This window comes from Dasypus novemcinctus, chromosome 24 (assembly GCF_030445035.2).
Source record: "Dasypus novemcinctus isolate mDasNov1 chromosome 24, mDasNov1.1.hap2, whole genome shotgun sequence".
Taxonomy (NCBI): Eukaryota; Metazoa; Chordata; class Mammalia; order Cingulata; family Dasypodidae; genus Dasypus; species Dasypus novemcinctus.
Window position 1 is genome coordinate 32,052,897 of NC_080696.1, and position 14,046 is coordinate 32,066,942.

Below are 14,046 nucleotides of genomic sequence, written 5' to 3' on the forward strand. Positions count from 1 at the left end.
TGTTGGCAGGCAGCCTTCAGCTCTCAGTCTCTCGGGGATTACCTCAACTGCGTAGAGCCACCTTACCATGGTCAAGCCCCTCCCACTCGCAGTGACTGCTAGATGTGCAAGTGTAAAGGCCCAGCCATTTCGTCCCAACTTTAAGTAACTCTGAAGGGCCCTGCTGGCTCCAGGACCTCCTTAGGGTCACCTGAGACTGTCGTTGGGCCTCAGTTGCAGCTTGACCTCTCCCTCTGCCCAGTACTGCATACATTTCCCTTTCTCAGTTGTTGATCCTAGATGAACTCCTTAATAAACATTCTTCTCCTTACACTCCACCCACCTCAGAGACTGCTTCCCTGGGAACTCAATTTGCTAAAACTCCCAAGAGCCTCTGGCTACTTACAGATCTGCTTTCTGTGCTAGGGGACCTTTGGTTACGTGTAAGAGAATACCCAACTCTAATTGGCTTAAACAATAAAGGGCTCAAATAAGTAAACAGTCTGGGCTATTATCCAGATTATCCCAGATTCAAGTGATGTACTAAGGACCTAATTTCTTTCCATTTCTCCTCCAAGATTTTGTCTTACTAAGGTTAGTACTTCTTGAAGACCCAGTATTGCTGCCAGCATCTCCTAGGGTTGTGCAGTTTCTTGTTCATATCCTGCCAGAAAGATGGTTTATGTCCCAGGATTTCCAGCCCAAAGGCTTAAGACTCAGTGTGACTGCACCAGCTAATATTGCGTTCCTATCTTAAACCAATTCAGGAGGTGCTCAACTCTTGGACCTGGGGAAGGTGATGGTTGGGTAGAGCACTTGATCTAGGCTTAGCTAATAGGCACTCTCAGGAACTACTTGGCTTTCTAAACAGATATTAGCAATGTTTGAAATAATAATAGCAAACAACTACATAGAACTTACTGTATGTTTTGCATATATTCATTAAATCCTCACAAGAACACTATGAGTTAGGTATTGTTACCTATTTTACATATGAAACAAAAGAATGGAGAGGTAAAGTGATTTTTTCAAAGTCACAAGGATAGTAAGTAGTGGAGGCAGTCTTAGCCGCAAATAGAGAAGGCATCAGTGAATTCTGGGGAGGCAAAACAAGAAATAAAGCCTGAACATATAGATTCCCTCTCATTGCACACTGCCATCATGCCTCCAGATAGCAGATAAATCTGGCACATATACACAGCTGTACATGGATCTTTCCCCATTTACTCAAAGCTGTCTGGTAGTCCTCATGTATATAGATAAAACTTCCATACATGTCATAGTTGATAAGGGATTCTCTGTTATCAGTCACCTGTATCTCCAATAATAGTGCTGCATAACAACTCCAAAACTAAGTGGCTTGCAGCAACAGGAATTAATTCTTATCCTCAGGGTCTGTAGATCAGCTGTGCTTTGGCTGGACTAGGCCCGGCTTGGTTAGGTGTCTCTGTTTCAGGTTGTGGATCAGCTGGGCATGGTTCCAGACAGTGGGTGAGGCTCCAGGGTCCTTTCTTGTGTTCTGGGGCTTGCTGAGGAATGCTTTTCTCAAGGAGGATCACTGGAGCATAAGAGTCAAGTCAAACCACTTAAGGCCTCTGCTGGCATTTCAGAAGGCAGTAAGGTCTATCCAAAGTGGAAGGGCAAAGGGAGTGAGTATTTGCTGAACAATAACCCAAACTATCTATCATACAGAGACTGAGTTCCATGTGTTGGTATTTTGTCACTGCTGTCACAAATTATTACAAACTTACTGGCTTAAAATAACACAAATTTATTTTTTCCGTTCTGTATGCCAGAAGTCTGACACAAGTTTCACTGAGCTGAAATCAAAATATAAGCAGATTTGCATTCCTTTATAGAGATTCTAGAGGAGAATCACTCTGTTTGACTTTTCCAGATTATAGAGGCTGCCTGTATTCCTTGACTTTTGACCCCTTACCTCCATCTCCAAAACTAGCAACTGTAGGTTAAATCCTCCCATCATGATTACTACCAAGTACCAGCTGATGATGTAACTAGAAAATGACCTTGAATAAAAGGGTCAACTCGGACCAGCAGAATATCTCAGTCTACATATAATACCAGGAGTTAAAAATGCTTTTTGACCTGAATAAAAGGGGGAAATGGAAAGGACAAATGAGTTTATATGGCTATGAGTCTCCAAAAAGAGCTGGGAGGTTATCACAGGGGTTGCCCTTATGCACACCTGAGCAGATCCCAAAGACAGATAAAGTAGATACAACCCCAGGTATTGGTTCTTCTGAGGGCTACAGAGACCCACACGTTCTATGGTCATGGCAGATGAAGTTCAATGCCATGTCAGTTGGCCCTACTTTGGAGTTTGTGTTTCTGTGTGATGGAGCTGGACTTAGGTGTGATCTTTGTCCACAAGCCTCTCCTGTTACTTTTACCAGATCTGTAGTTGGTGCTGGGGTTTAGTGTACACCCAGAGGACCTGAATCTCTGGACTGACCATGCGATAGCCAGGCCCTGAGCCTCAACAGACTTGCAACCCCTACACTTGGTTTATTGGACTTACCCCACTCAGCTAACATGGAGGTGAAGAAGGTCAACCAGCACACCAGGGAGCCAAGAGTGCCTACAACTGAAAGCAGGAGGATTGCATCCAGCATCCATGTGGAATCTAAGCCCCCTCTTGATATAGATGTGGAGTGGACACAACCATTCCAAGGTCCCCAGGATGGAGGAATAGAGTATGGATTAGAGTGGACTTACTGATACTCTATTCATGAACTATTGTGATTAGTAATTGAAGAAAATGTGGCATTGGTGTGGAGAAAGTGGCCATGGTGGCTGCTGGGGGTAGGGAGTGGGAGGAAGAGATGTGATGTGGGGGCATTTTTGGGACTTGGAGTTGTCCTGGGTGGTGTTGCAGGGACAGTTACCAGACATTGTATGTCTTCCTATGGCCCACTGGGTGGACTGTGGGAGAGTGTGGGCTATGGTGTGGACCGTTGACCATGAGGTGCAGTGGTGCTCAGAGACGTATTCACCAAATGCAATGAATGTCTCATGATGATAGAGGAGGTGGTTGTTATGGGGGGAGGAGTGGGGTGAGGGGGGTGGGGGAGTATATGGGGACCTCATAGTTTTTGAATGTAACATTAAAAAAATAAAGACCAAAAAAATATTTGAAAGTAAAAAAAATAAAAAATCCTCCCATCACATCACTTTGACCTCTTGGCTCCCTCTTCCACATTTAAGGACCTTTGTGATTACATTGGGCCCACCCAGATAATGAAGATAATTTCCCTACTTTAAGATCAGAATGACTAGCGACCTTAATTTCATCTGCAACCTTAACTCTTTTTTGCCATGTCATATACTCACAGGTTCTGGGTCCTGGATATTTGCTTAGAACTGTGGTGTGTATTTCATATGGTGCCTCTCAGTTTGACTCTAGACTCATGTTCCCAAGTGCTGGCTCTCAGCTTTGAATTCAGTTGTTTCTCCTTCCAGAGAGTCATTTGAACCTGTGGCCCACAACACTGACACACAGCTGGAAACTTCAGGATGGTGCTTGACTTCATATCTTCTCTCCAGGTTTCTTTAGAACATAGAATCTTCTTGGTTGGGTAGTTTGCTTTATGCTTCTGATGGATGTGTGCTGCTACTTTTGTCTAGCATTCTTTCTGCCTCTAATAACAAGTCCTAAATTTCCGTTTATGAATCCACTTCTACCCCATTCTCAGGAAGCTGATCTTTCTGTCTCGGGATTTGGGGTGGAGTTTATGACCTAGAATAAGCCAACCAGAACATTCTACTCCCTGCCACTGATTGGTTTATAAATGGGCACATGACTTTAATCAGGCCAATCAGGGCTAAGAAGGCTCAGGTCTTGAACTTTTTTCCTGCTATGGGGGAAGTGAGCTCTGTTTCCCATTGGATTTGGTATTGGGTTGTTGTGTACTAGTAGTTGCTTCAAGCCATCATGCATAGCCTGACAATGAATCAAATATAGAGAAGGTAGCTATGTAACCACAGGAGGTGAAAGGAAGACAGGTTCTGATGACATGATATGGGTCTGAATCCAGCTGCCCTTGAAGATTGCCCATGGCCTCTCAATTATATGAGCCGAAGATTATCTGAAGAGTCCTGATCCATATTTTAATTGTTCCTTTTGGTATTAAGCCACACTGTATAGTCAGATGGCTTGATAATAAAGCAGGTTCTAAGGTTTGCACTCCAAAGGAAGGTGCATAAACTCAAAGCATGATTCTTAGCAAAATACATGAATGTGTTCTAGAAATGTGGTTTTGTGGCCATGAAATTCTCTGATTAATTCAACCAATATTGCATGCCTACCCCACACTGGTACTAGGTGCTGATCCCAGCAAGCTCAGGGCAGTTCAGCAATGGGAAATGAATGCAGTTCCTAAGTGTTTCAATTTGCTCAGTGAGTGAACATGTCTAACTCAATTGAAATGTCAGCACTGCCAGGAAGAAATGAGAAATTCTTACCATAACCAACAGTTTCAAGTTCAGATTATTCTGAATTTTGTCACACCAGTAAAAATCATTATCTTATGAACCACTGGAGCCAGGTTGGCTTTGTGGGTGTGCAGCCTGTGTAGTCACACAGGTCTCCGAGCTCAGAAGAGCTCTGTGCTTGATTTAATATTCTACTGAAGAGGGAGTAGATGAGACTCAAGCAGTTGGGTGTCTGCCTCCCACACGGGAGGTCCTGGGTTCAGTTTCTAGTGCCTCCTAAAAGAAGATGAGCAGACACAATGAACAGATAGTGAGCAGAGACAATGAGTAGATGCAACAAGCAGAGACAAGAACAAACAATAAGCAGACAATGAGCAGACAGATGGAGCCATCTTGGGGGAAAATACTCTACTGAAGAGAACTTGAAGTTATTAATAGTTTTTAAACAAGAACTCCACATTTTTATTTTGTACTGCATCCTGAAAATGATGTATCTGATACTGACTGAAGTTCAACAAGTTGAGTCTCATGTTCCTTAAATTCCAATTCCTTTTTGACTTGCAGAAGCAGTTCAGTGTATTCTTCAGCAGATTTATACCACTAGCTTGCGTTTCTACTCTCTCATTCTATGAAATCAAGTGAATTTCTGTACTCTGTTTCAGAGACTCAGGATACACTGGATGATAAAGGCACAAAAATGGAGAAATGTCACAATATCTTTTATTTCCTCCCCCATTGTTTGACTGAAAAAATGATGATGCTGTGGGAATGGGGCTTGAATAACTGCTGGAACATTCTCTTCTGTTCTGCATTGCTGTAAGAACTCAATCTTTTCATATTGGTGACAAATTTTAAAAAATTCTTTACTGGGGTAGATCCAAAGAGCCACGAGTCCTAAAATTAGGCCTGATGTTTTTGCTGATTATATCAAAAGGGACACATTTGGTTCACAGGCCACAAGTTGGATCCTCCTTGCCTAAAAAGAATTGGACCAAGAATTAGACCTGGGAGATGATGAATGCCAGGTGAGAGAAAGATTCTTTCTGTAAGATATATTTTAGGGACCTTCGCAAGCAGCCTCACCTTCTTCACAGAATCGTTTTTGGCAGCTATGACATCTTTAAATGAAACGGCTTTATAGAGGATAGCGGTCAGAGGCGACTGTCCAGTAAGTCTAGGGAACCACTTAAATGCTTCAGGAGACCTAATTGCCTTTGACTTGAAAGGAAAAGACATTCCAATTGGGAAAGAACTTAAATAGTTAGCCTGTTCAAAGCTTTCATTTAGTACCAAAATAATTTCTTCCCAATAAGTTATTATGAAAAATTTCAAAAACACAAGTGAAATTTACTGTGAACACACTTTCCTCATCACATTTCTCCACTATCCAGATTCTAAGCTTAACCATCTACGCTGCCTGCTTTATCATTTATTTATCCTCCCCATCCCTCTATCCATCCATCCACCTTTCTTTTTTAAAGATTTATTTTATTTATTTATCCCCGCCTCCTTTGTTGTTGGTCACTGTCTGCTCTCAGTGTCCATTTGCTGTGTGCTCTCTGTCTGCTTGTCTTCTCTTTAGTAGGCTCTGGAAACCAAACCCAGGACCTCCCTTATGGAAGAGGGGCACTCAATCACCTGAGCCACCTCAGCTCCTTGGTTTGTCGTGTCTCTCATTATCTTTCCTCTTTGTGTCTCTTTTGTTGCGTCTTCTTGTTTCAGCTCACTGCACCTGCCTGCCATGTAAGCTCACCTCCAGGAGGCACTGGGAACTGAACACAGGACCTCCCATGTGGTAGGCAGAAGCCCAATCTCTTGAGCTACATCTGCTTCCCCATCTTATTTTCTTAATGAATTTCAAGTAAATTGTAGACATCAAGGATCCTCCCTATGAAGTACTTCAGCATGCAAATCATTAACTAGAATTCAAGACTTTTAAAATAGTTTCTTCTTTTGAAGTGAATTAGCACACAGTGAAATGTAAAAATCTTTACTGTACATTCACTTGGTTTTGACAACTGCATAAGGTGTAAACCAAACCTTTATCAGACATTTCATCAAATAAAATATACAGATGGCAAATAAACAGGTGAAGGTATGTTGAATATCGTTAGCCATTAGGGAAATAGAAATTGAAACTATGGTGATGTACCATGATACGCATATAAAAATGGCTAAAATAAAAAGTACTGATTATCAAATGCTGTTGAGGATGTGGAGAACCTGGAACTAGCATAGACTGCTGGTGGGAATGTTAAATGATATGACACTCTAGATCAGTTTGGCAGGTTCTGAAAGGTGAAATATACACTTATAATGGCCCAGCAATCATACCCCTGGGCATTTTCCCTAGAGAAATGAAAAGTTATGTTTACATAAAATCCTGTACATGACTGTTCTGAGCAGCTTTATTTGTAACAGTCTCAAACTGAAAATAACCCAAGTGTCCTTCAATGGGTGAATGGCTAAACAAAATGGAATACTACTCTGCTAAATAAGAAGGAAGAAACTGTTGATAAACATGCAACAACTTGGATGGATCTCCATGGTACTATGCTGAGTGGGAAAAAAAAAGCCAATCTCAAAAAGTTATGTGCTGGGAAGTGAACGTGGTTCAACCAATTGGGTATGCACCTCCCATGTGGAGGTCCCGGTTTTGGTACCTGGTGCCTCCTGGAGAAGGCGAGCAAACTGAGCAGACAGACGAGAGAGCCATCTGGGGGAGGGGAGAGGGATAAATAAATAAATAAATCTTAAAAAAAAAAAGGTTACATGCTGTATAATTCTGGGAAATGCCTGGGGGAAAGGTATTGCATTTTATTTATTTATTTTTTAAGATTTCTTTATTTCTCTCCCCTTCCCCCACCCCTCGCCCCAGTTGTCTGTTCTCTGTGTCTATTCACTGCGTTGTCTTCATCATCTGCTTCTGTTGTTGTCAGTTTCTTTTTGTTGTGTCATCTTGTTGTGTCAGCTCTCCGTGCATGTGGCACCGTTCCTGGGCAGGCTGCACTTTCTTTCATGCTGGGTGGCTCCCCTTACGGGGTATACTCCATGCACGTTGGGCTCCCCTACACGGGGGACACCCCTGCGTGGCAGGGCACCCCTTGCGTGCATCAGCACTGTGCATGGGCCAGCTCCACACGGGTCAAGGAGGCCTGGGGTTTGAACTGCGGACCTCCCATGTGGTAGGCAGACGCCCTATCCACTGGGCCAAGTCCGCTTCCCTGCATTTTAAATAGACTGGCCAGGCAAGGCTTTGTTAAGGTAACATTTGATCAAAGGCCTAAACAAACTGAGGAAGGGAACCATGTGGATGAGGAAAGAGTATTTTAGAACAAGCAACTGCAAGTGCAAAGGCCCTGAGCAGAATGAGTCTGAGGTATGTTTAGGAAAGAGCCAGCAGGCCAGTGTGGCTGGACTGGCTTATTGTGGCAGCATTATAGAATAACTTGTCAGTAGGATTTTTTCCTTGTCTACCAGCCTTAGATATTGGACACTACCTTTTTCTCTGATGTAAATTAGGCATATGTAAACTATTTTATGAGAGGATTTTGGTGAATATCATCCCAAGAACGTGATGTAATTCTTATCTCTGGCTATTTAATTATTACTCATTTTCTCAGCAGGTGCTGTCGTTATGAGGCTTTATTCTTCAGTTTTGTGAGGCAAGGGAGAGCAGATCCAGTATTTGGAAACATTAAAGTCTTTTGTATCTGGATGATACAGTTGGAAGAAATCATTCATTCCTTCTGCAAACATTTACTGAGCACTGCTGTGTGCAAGGCCCTGTTCTAGGCTCTTGAGATATAAACTCTTTGGGGAGATAGAGAATAAACAATAAACAGCATAAGTAAATAAATTTGTGCTTTGTTAGAAGGTGGCAATACCATGGGGGAAAAACAGGGTAAGGGATTCTTATTTAAGGCTTTATATTATTTACACAGAAGTACTGTCAAGAGCTGAGCTGAGAAAGTGAGCTGAGCTGCCAGGTGTTGGAGACATCCATCCAAAGTGAAGGTCACAGTTCAGACTTTAGTCACTTCCAACTATAGTATAAGGAAGAGGCTAAACCAGAAGCAGCACTGGCTCCCCCTTTGTCCCTCCCCCCCATGTAATGGTATGAAGGTCAGATGGATGTAATGGTGTGGTGGTCAGATGGGGTAGCATCTCATGCTGAAGGATCCCTGAATAAAAGGCTCCTGCTGCTCCATGGACTTGGGGCCTGGGGGTAGGAAGAGGCAGTAGGGCTAAGTGTGGCGAAGTACTGAGTACGGAGTCAAAGTGAAGAAAAGTGTCTTCAAGGCCTCCCCCTCCTCTACCTGTAAGGAAGTCTCAACAGAGGAGCCTGAGGAAGCCTAAGCTTTAAGTCCCTATCGGCAGGCCTCTGAAAGGAGGTGCCAAGGCTAGGAATGCTTAGTCTTAGTTTCCCAGCTGCTAAAACAAATACCAGACAATGGGTCGGCTTAGTAGCAGGTTGGCTCATGGTCTCAGAGGCTCGAAGGCTCCTTCTTCTCGGGGTCGGTGTCTACTGGCTGGCCGGGTTCCTTGGCTTTTCTGTTGTGTGGTAATGCACGTGGTGGTATCTTCTTTCTCTTTCAGGTTCTGTTGACTTCTAGCTTCTGGCTGTTCTCTGTAACTTCTGTGTCCAGTTTCCTTTGCTTATAAGGACTTCAGCCATGTTGGATTAAGGCCCACCGTCATTCAGTTCGGGTACACCTTGCCTATTACCATCCTCAAAGGTGTTTACAAGCCCCACAGAGCCAGTGTTTGGGACCTGAACATGCCTTTTGTGGGAGACATGAGTCAGTCCCCCAACACATGCATAGGAGCGTGACCAGCTGGGAGTGGGGGTGGTAGGGGGACACACCTGAGTCCTTGACGGCAACTGCCTTCAGAGCCTGCGGTGCACTGGCTTTGCACCAAGTCTCTGTGGGTAGGAGGGGGCAGCTGTCCCCTGTGAGGCCTTCCAGGGAAATCCCTTGTTATTGTCACTCAACTCCCCAGGTACAAAATTAGACACAAGTGTAGGAAAATCACTGTGCCACTGATGATTATCAGGGTAATTCTTTTTTTCTGTTATGTCCAAATAATCATGATGCTTGTTACTTGAAAAGTCTCTTCTTTGACAGAGGAGAGGTTACACTGTGAATATATTTAAAAATCTCTACTTCTTGTTCTTTTTTTCTTGGTATCTATCGGTTGTGGTAATATTAACTCATATAACAAACCCCCAAGTGCAGCAGTTTGACCTAATAGTTTATTTCTCACATACATTCCAGTCCATAGTGTGAGGGGTGGTTTGTTTCTCCAGGTGGTCATTTTTGGCCCCAGGTGGGGAGAAGCCCTGTCACCTTCAACACGTGGCTTCCAAGGTCCCCTGGTGTCACCGTACTTCTAAAGGATACTCGATGAAAGAGTGAGATCCCACCCAGGAGTATTTTATAGGTTGTCTGTAAGCCACTTCTGCCTATATTCTACTGGCTGGAACTCAGTCACATGACCACCCATAGCTGTAGAGAAGGCTATGAGATGTGTAGTTTAGATGTGTACTCAAGAGAACAAGTAATTAGCTTTGATGAACATTTTGCCTGGTTCTGTCACGTTTTCATGTGGAAAAAAATGTCATTTCTTTTAGTGGAGGAGGGTGGTATGTGTTTTCTCTGCTATAGGAATTATAATCTCACCAAGGTCATACCTAGAGAAAATAATATCTGGAGATGATCACATTTCATGTGGTCAGAAGCTATAGACAGCTGTAGTTGTCCAATGTAAAAGGTTTGTCATTTTTTCCTTAAAAAATAAGTGCTAGGAAGTAGATGTGGCTCAAGCAATTGGGCACCCGCCTACCACATGTGAGGTCCTGGGTTTGGTTCCCGGTGCCTCCTAAAAAGAAGATGAGCAGACACAGAGCACACAATGAAAAGACTCAGAGAACAGACAGTAAGCACAAATAGGGAGGGGGGTAGAAATAAATAAAAATCTTTAAAAAAATGCGTACCCAAATTATTGGTTATAATTTTAAAAGTTCTTATCCAAATAGTAAAGCTTTTCAATTATTTTTATCTTTTCTGGTTATTTTCATTCTTCTCACTTAACTAGCATCCTCTTAGTATCTTTTTATAAAACTTTTTATTATAGTAACATACAACTCAAAGTTTCCTATTTTAATAATTTTCAAGTGTACAATTCAGTGGTATTAATTATAGTCTCAGTATTGTGCTACCATCACCAACATCCAATATCCCAACTTTCCATCACCTCAAGCAGAAACTCTATATTTATTAAGCAATAACTCCTGGCCCCTGCTAACCTGTAATCAACCATCTGTCTCTATGAATTTGCTTATTCTAGGTATTTCATATAAGCAACATCATGCATCATGCATCTTTCTGTGTTTGGCTTATTTCACTCAACATGACATCTTCAAGGTCCATCCACATTGTATTCTGTATCAGAACTTTATTCCTTTTTATGGCTGAATAATATTCACTGCATGTATATACCACATTTTGTTTATTCATTTATCTGTTGATGGACACTTGGGTTGTTTCCACCTTTTGGTTCTTATGAACAATGCTGTTATTTTATGTTCTTTTTTTTTAAAGATTTATTTATCTCTCCCCTTCCTCCCCCCCCCCCACCACACCATTGTCTGCTCTCTGTGTCCACTCACTATGTGTTCTTCTGTGTCCGCTTATATTATCAGGCAGCACTGGGAAACTGCCTCTCTTTTTGTTGTGTCATCTTGCTGCATCAGCTCTCCGTGTTTGCGGCGCCACTCCTGGGCAGGCTGTGCTTCTTTTTTTTTCACGCTTGGCGGCTCTCCTTGCAGGGCACACTCCTTGCGCATGGAGCACCCCCACATGGGGGCGCCCTGCATGGCATGGCACTCCTTGCACCCAGCAGCTCTGCACATGGGCCAGTTCACCACACGGGACAGGAGGCCCTGGGTATCGAATCCTGGATCCTCCCATATGGTAGGTGGACGCTCTATCAGCTGAGGCACGTCTACTTCCCAAGAAATTGTAGTTTATATCGCAGATAAGAAGGATGTGTGAATAAAATATCAGACTGCCTTTCTTTAGAGAGAAGGCTCAGGTCAATACTGATGAGTGTCTGGAAATAACGCATTTTGCCATCGTTGCTGACTTGGACAGAATAATTTGCTGGATTTCTATTTAAAGTGTCTAAGTGTTTGCCCTTTGAAAATAAATCTGTAAAACCAAAAATAAAATAAAATAATTGGGGGATTCCCATATGCCCCACTCCCTCCCCGTACCACACTTCCCTTCAGTCAAGTTGTTGGGTGGGCTGGGGTCTTATCTGGAGTTTCTGGCAAAGAATTGCCTCTAGGTTCACTCATGCAGAACTCATTTCCTCGTGGCTGCACAGGTTGAAGTCCCTGTTTCCTTGCTGACTGACACTACTTTCAACTTCTAGGGGCCACTCACATACCTCATCATGGGCCCTCTCCATCTTCCAGTAGCCAAGGTGAATGGTTTCTGAAGAGAAAATGATCTGCTTTTAAAGGGCTCATCTGTTGGATTGGCCCCTTTTAGATACTCTCCACATATTAAAGTCAGTTGACTTGGGACTTTCATTATATCTGCAAAATCCTCTAGCAGCAGCACTTAGATTAATGTTAGATTGAATAACCAGGGGACAGGAAATTTGGGGGCCGTCTTTAGAATTCCGCCTATCGCAAAACCCATGTTAACATTATACTTACATAGTCTCAAGTATCATTTTAAGTAATGTTGTATAGAAAGGTCAAGGAAATATAAATGGTTATATTCATTTTTACTTAGTGTATATAGCAAATTTTAAAAACAATAAAACATGTAATATTGGTATTTTCATATTTTCTACATTATGTAATCAGTGCACCGTTATAAAGGAGTTGAAACATATAATTCCCCAAGCAATTACATTTACAAAATATTTGCCTATAGCTATTTTTCTTTAAGTTACTTGGTAAAATTAAGTAATGAAATTCCCAAACTGAGAAATATTAAGTCTTACAATATGATTGTCATATATTTTATTTTTTGTTTACTAATTTGGAAATGAGACAATTATTACTAACATTTACAAACCAAACCTGTATTAGGCTTTATTGGAGGAGGTGGTTCTTCTTTTCAGCTTAAAACCAGGGACATAAGAGGTTTTTTAAAAAAGGAAAATAAACCTTTAGCCTTAGAAGAGAATGTCTTGTAAGGAGTTACTATGTCATGTTTCTGAGCATTAGGCCATGGGAAATACATTATCTTATCACTTTCAGGGCTTGCTGCCAATTTGCAGCTTACTAGCTCACAAGTTCACTTTTCTTCTGAGTATAATGATTATACTGAAAGATAGAATATTAAGGACAATTTAATATCCTAATAGCATTTTAGTTTTATTGATTAAAATCCATCTTGAAATGGGTTAACAGTACAACTTCTTAACATATTTCTTCACTCTCCATCCCCCTTCCCTCCCTCCCTCCTTTCCTTCCTGGCCAAGAAGGCAATCATCATACAATTATCTTTCAAACAAGATTCAATATTATTTTTCTTCTTAAAAGGAACAATCTTTTCAGGGAAAAAAGCAAGGAAACAAGAACAAGTTAAATATGCCTTTATGAAAATATTCATTGAGACTGAGCATATTTACAGTTCTGTTTTCACCTTTTTGAGCATTATAGGCTGGTTCCAATTGTTTCACTAAGCCGGCTGTACAAAATATGAGAGAGGGAAAGAGAATGAAATAATCATCAGATCTTTTCACAGGGAAATTGCTTACCCAAGTTACATGTAGATGTTTAGATTAGGCCCTTGAAAATTTATATTGTAATAGTTTATATTCATATTTTATTTTATAATAGATTCAAGTGTCTACACCAAAAGTTCTCTATTATTCTTGGTATACTGAATAAATTTTTCTTCTAAAATGACGTTTTTGTGATTTTATCCTTTTTTTTTTTAGGAGGTACTGGGGATTGAAACCTGGACCTTGTACATGGAAAGCATGTACTCAACCACTGACCTACATCCGCTCCCCAATGAGAGTTGATTTTTTTGTCTGTTTTTATAGGTACCAGGGATTGAAACTGGAACCTCATACATGGGATGTGGGCGCTCAACCACTTGAACTACGTCTGCTCCTCTGATCTTTTTTATTTTAAAAATTAATTTACAGGGACTTTGCCTTTTTTTTTGTTTTGGGCAGAGGAAACAGTGTATACTTTTATGATTTTAACCACCACCATAATCCAGATAAAGGAGTGCCCTTGAACATCTCAGAAAGGAATTCTCCCATCTGCTGCACAGGAAGTCTCAGCTTGGCTCACAGATCATTGGAAGCTGAGAGGGGGAAAGGACTTAGCCATTTTACAGTTCAGTAGGTGTTCTTTCTACTCCACCATTTTAATATGGCTTGCAATTCTGTCTGGTGTCTTTGAACCTAGTATGACTCTCTGGAGAATAAACATTTTGTTTTTTCTTTATATTAATTTGTGTTTTGTCCTAAGGGTGTGAAGTATGTAATTTCTTCTTTTAATCTTATTGTAAATTTTTTTTTTATCATGACCTAAAACTTTGCTAATTTTTGCTTGTCTTCCATAGTTTTTGGAAA

The 14,046-nt window shown here is 41.5% G+C and overlaps 1 protein-coding gene across 2 annotated transcripts in view; it reads left to right on the top strand.

Moving 5' to 3' along the window:
* C24H20orf96 (chromosome 24 C20orf96 homolog) overlaps positions 1 to 13,674 on the top strand; it is a 56,017-nt gene extending 42,343 nt beyond the window's left edge. For both annotated transcript variants that reach the window (XM_058286848.2, XM_071211626.1), the window contains one exon: positions 13,507 to 13,674. In XM_058286848.2, the coding sequence (XP_058142831.1) occupies positions 13,507 to 13,582 (76 nt within the window). In that variant the 3' untranslated portion in view covers positions 13,583 to 13,674. The remainder of the gene's footprint in view (positions 1 to 13,506) is intronic.
* The last annotated feature ends 372 nt before the right edge of the window (positions 13,675 to 14,046 follow it).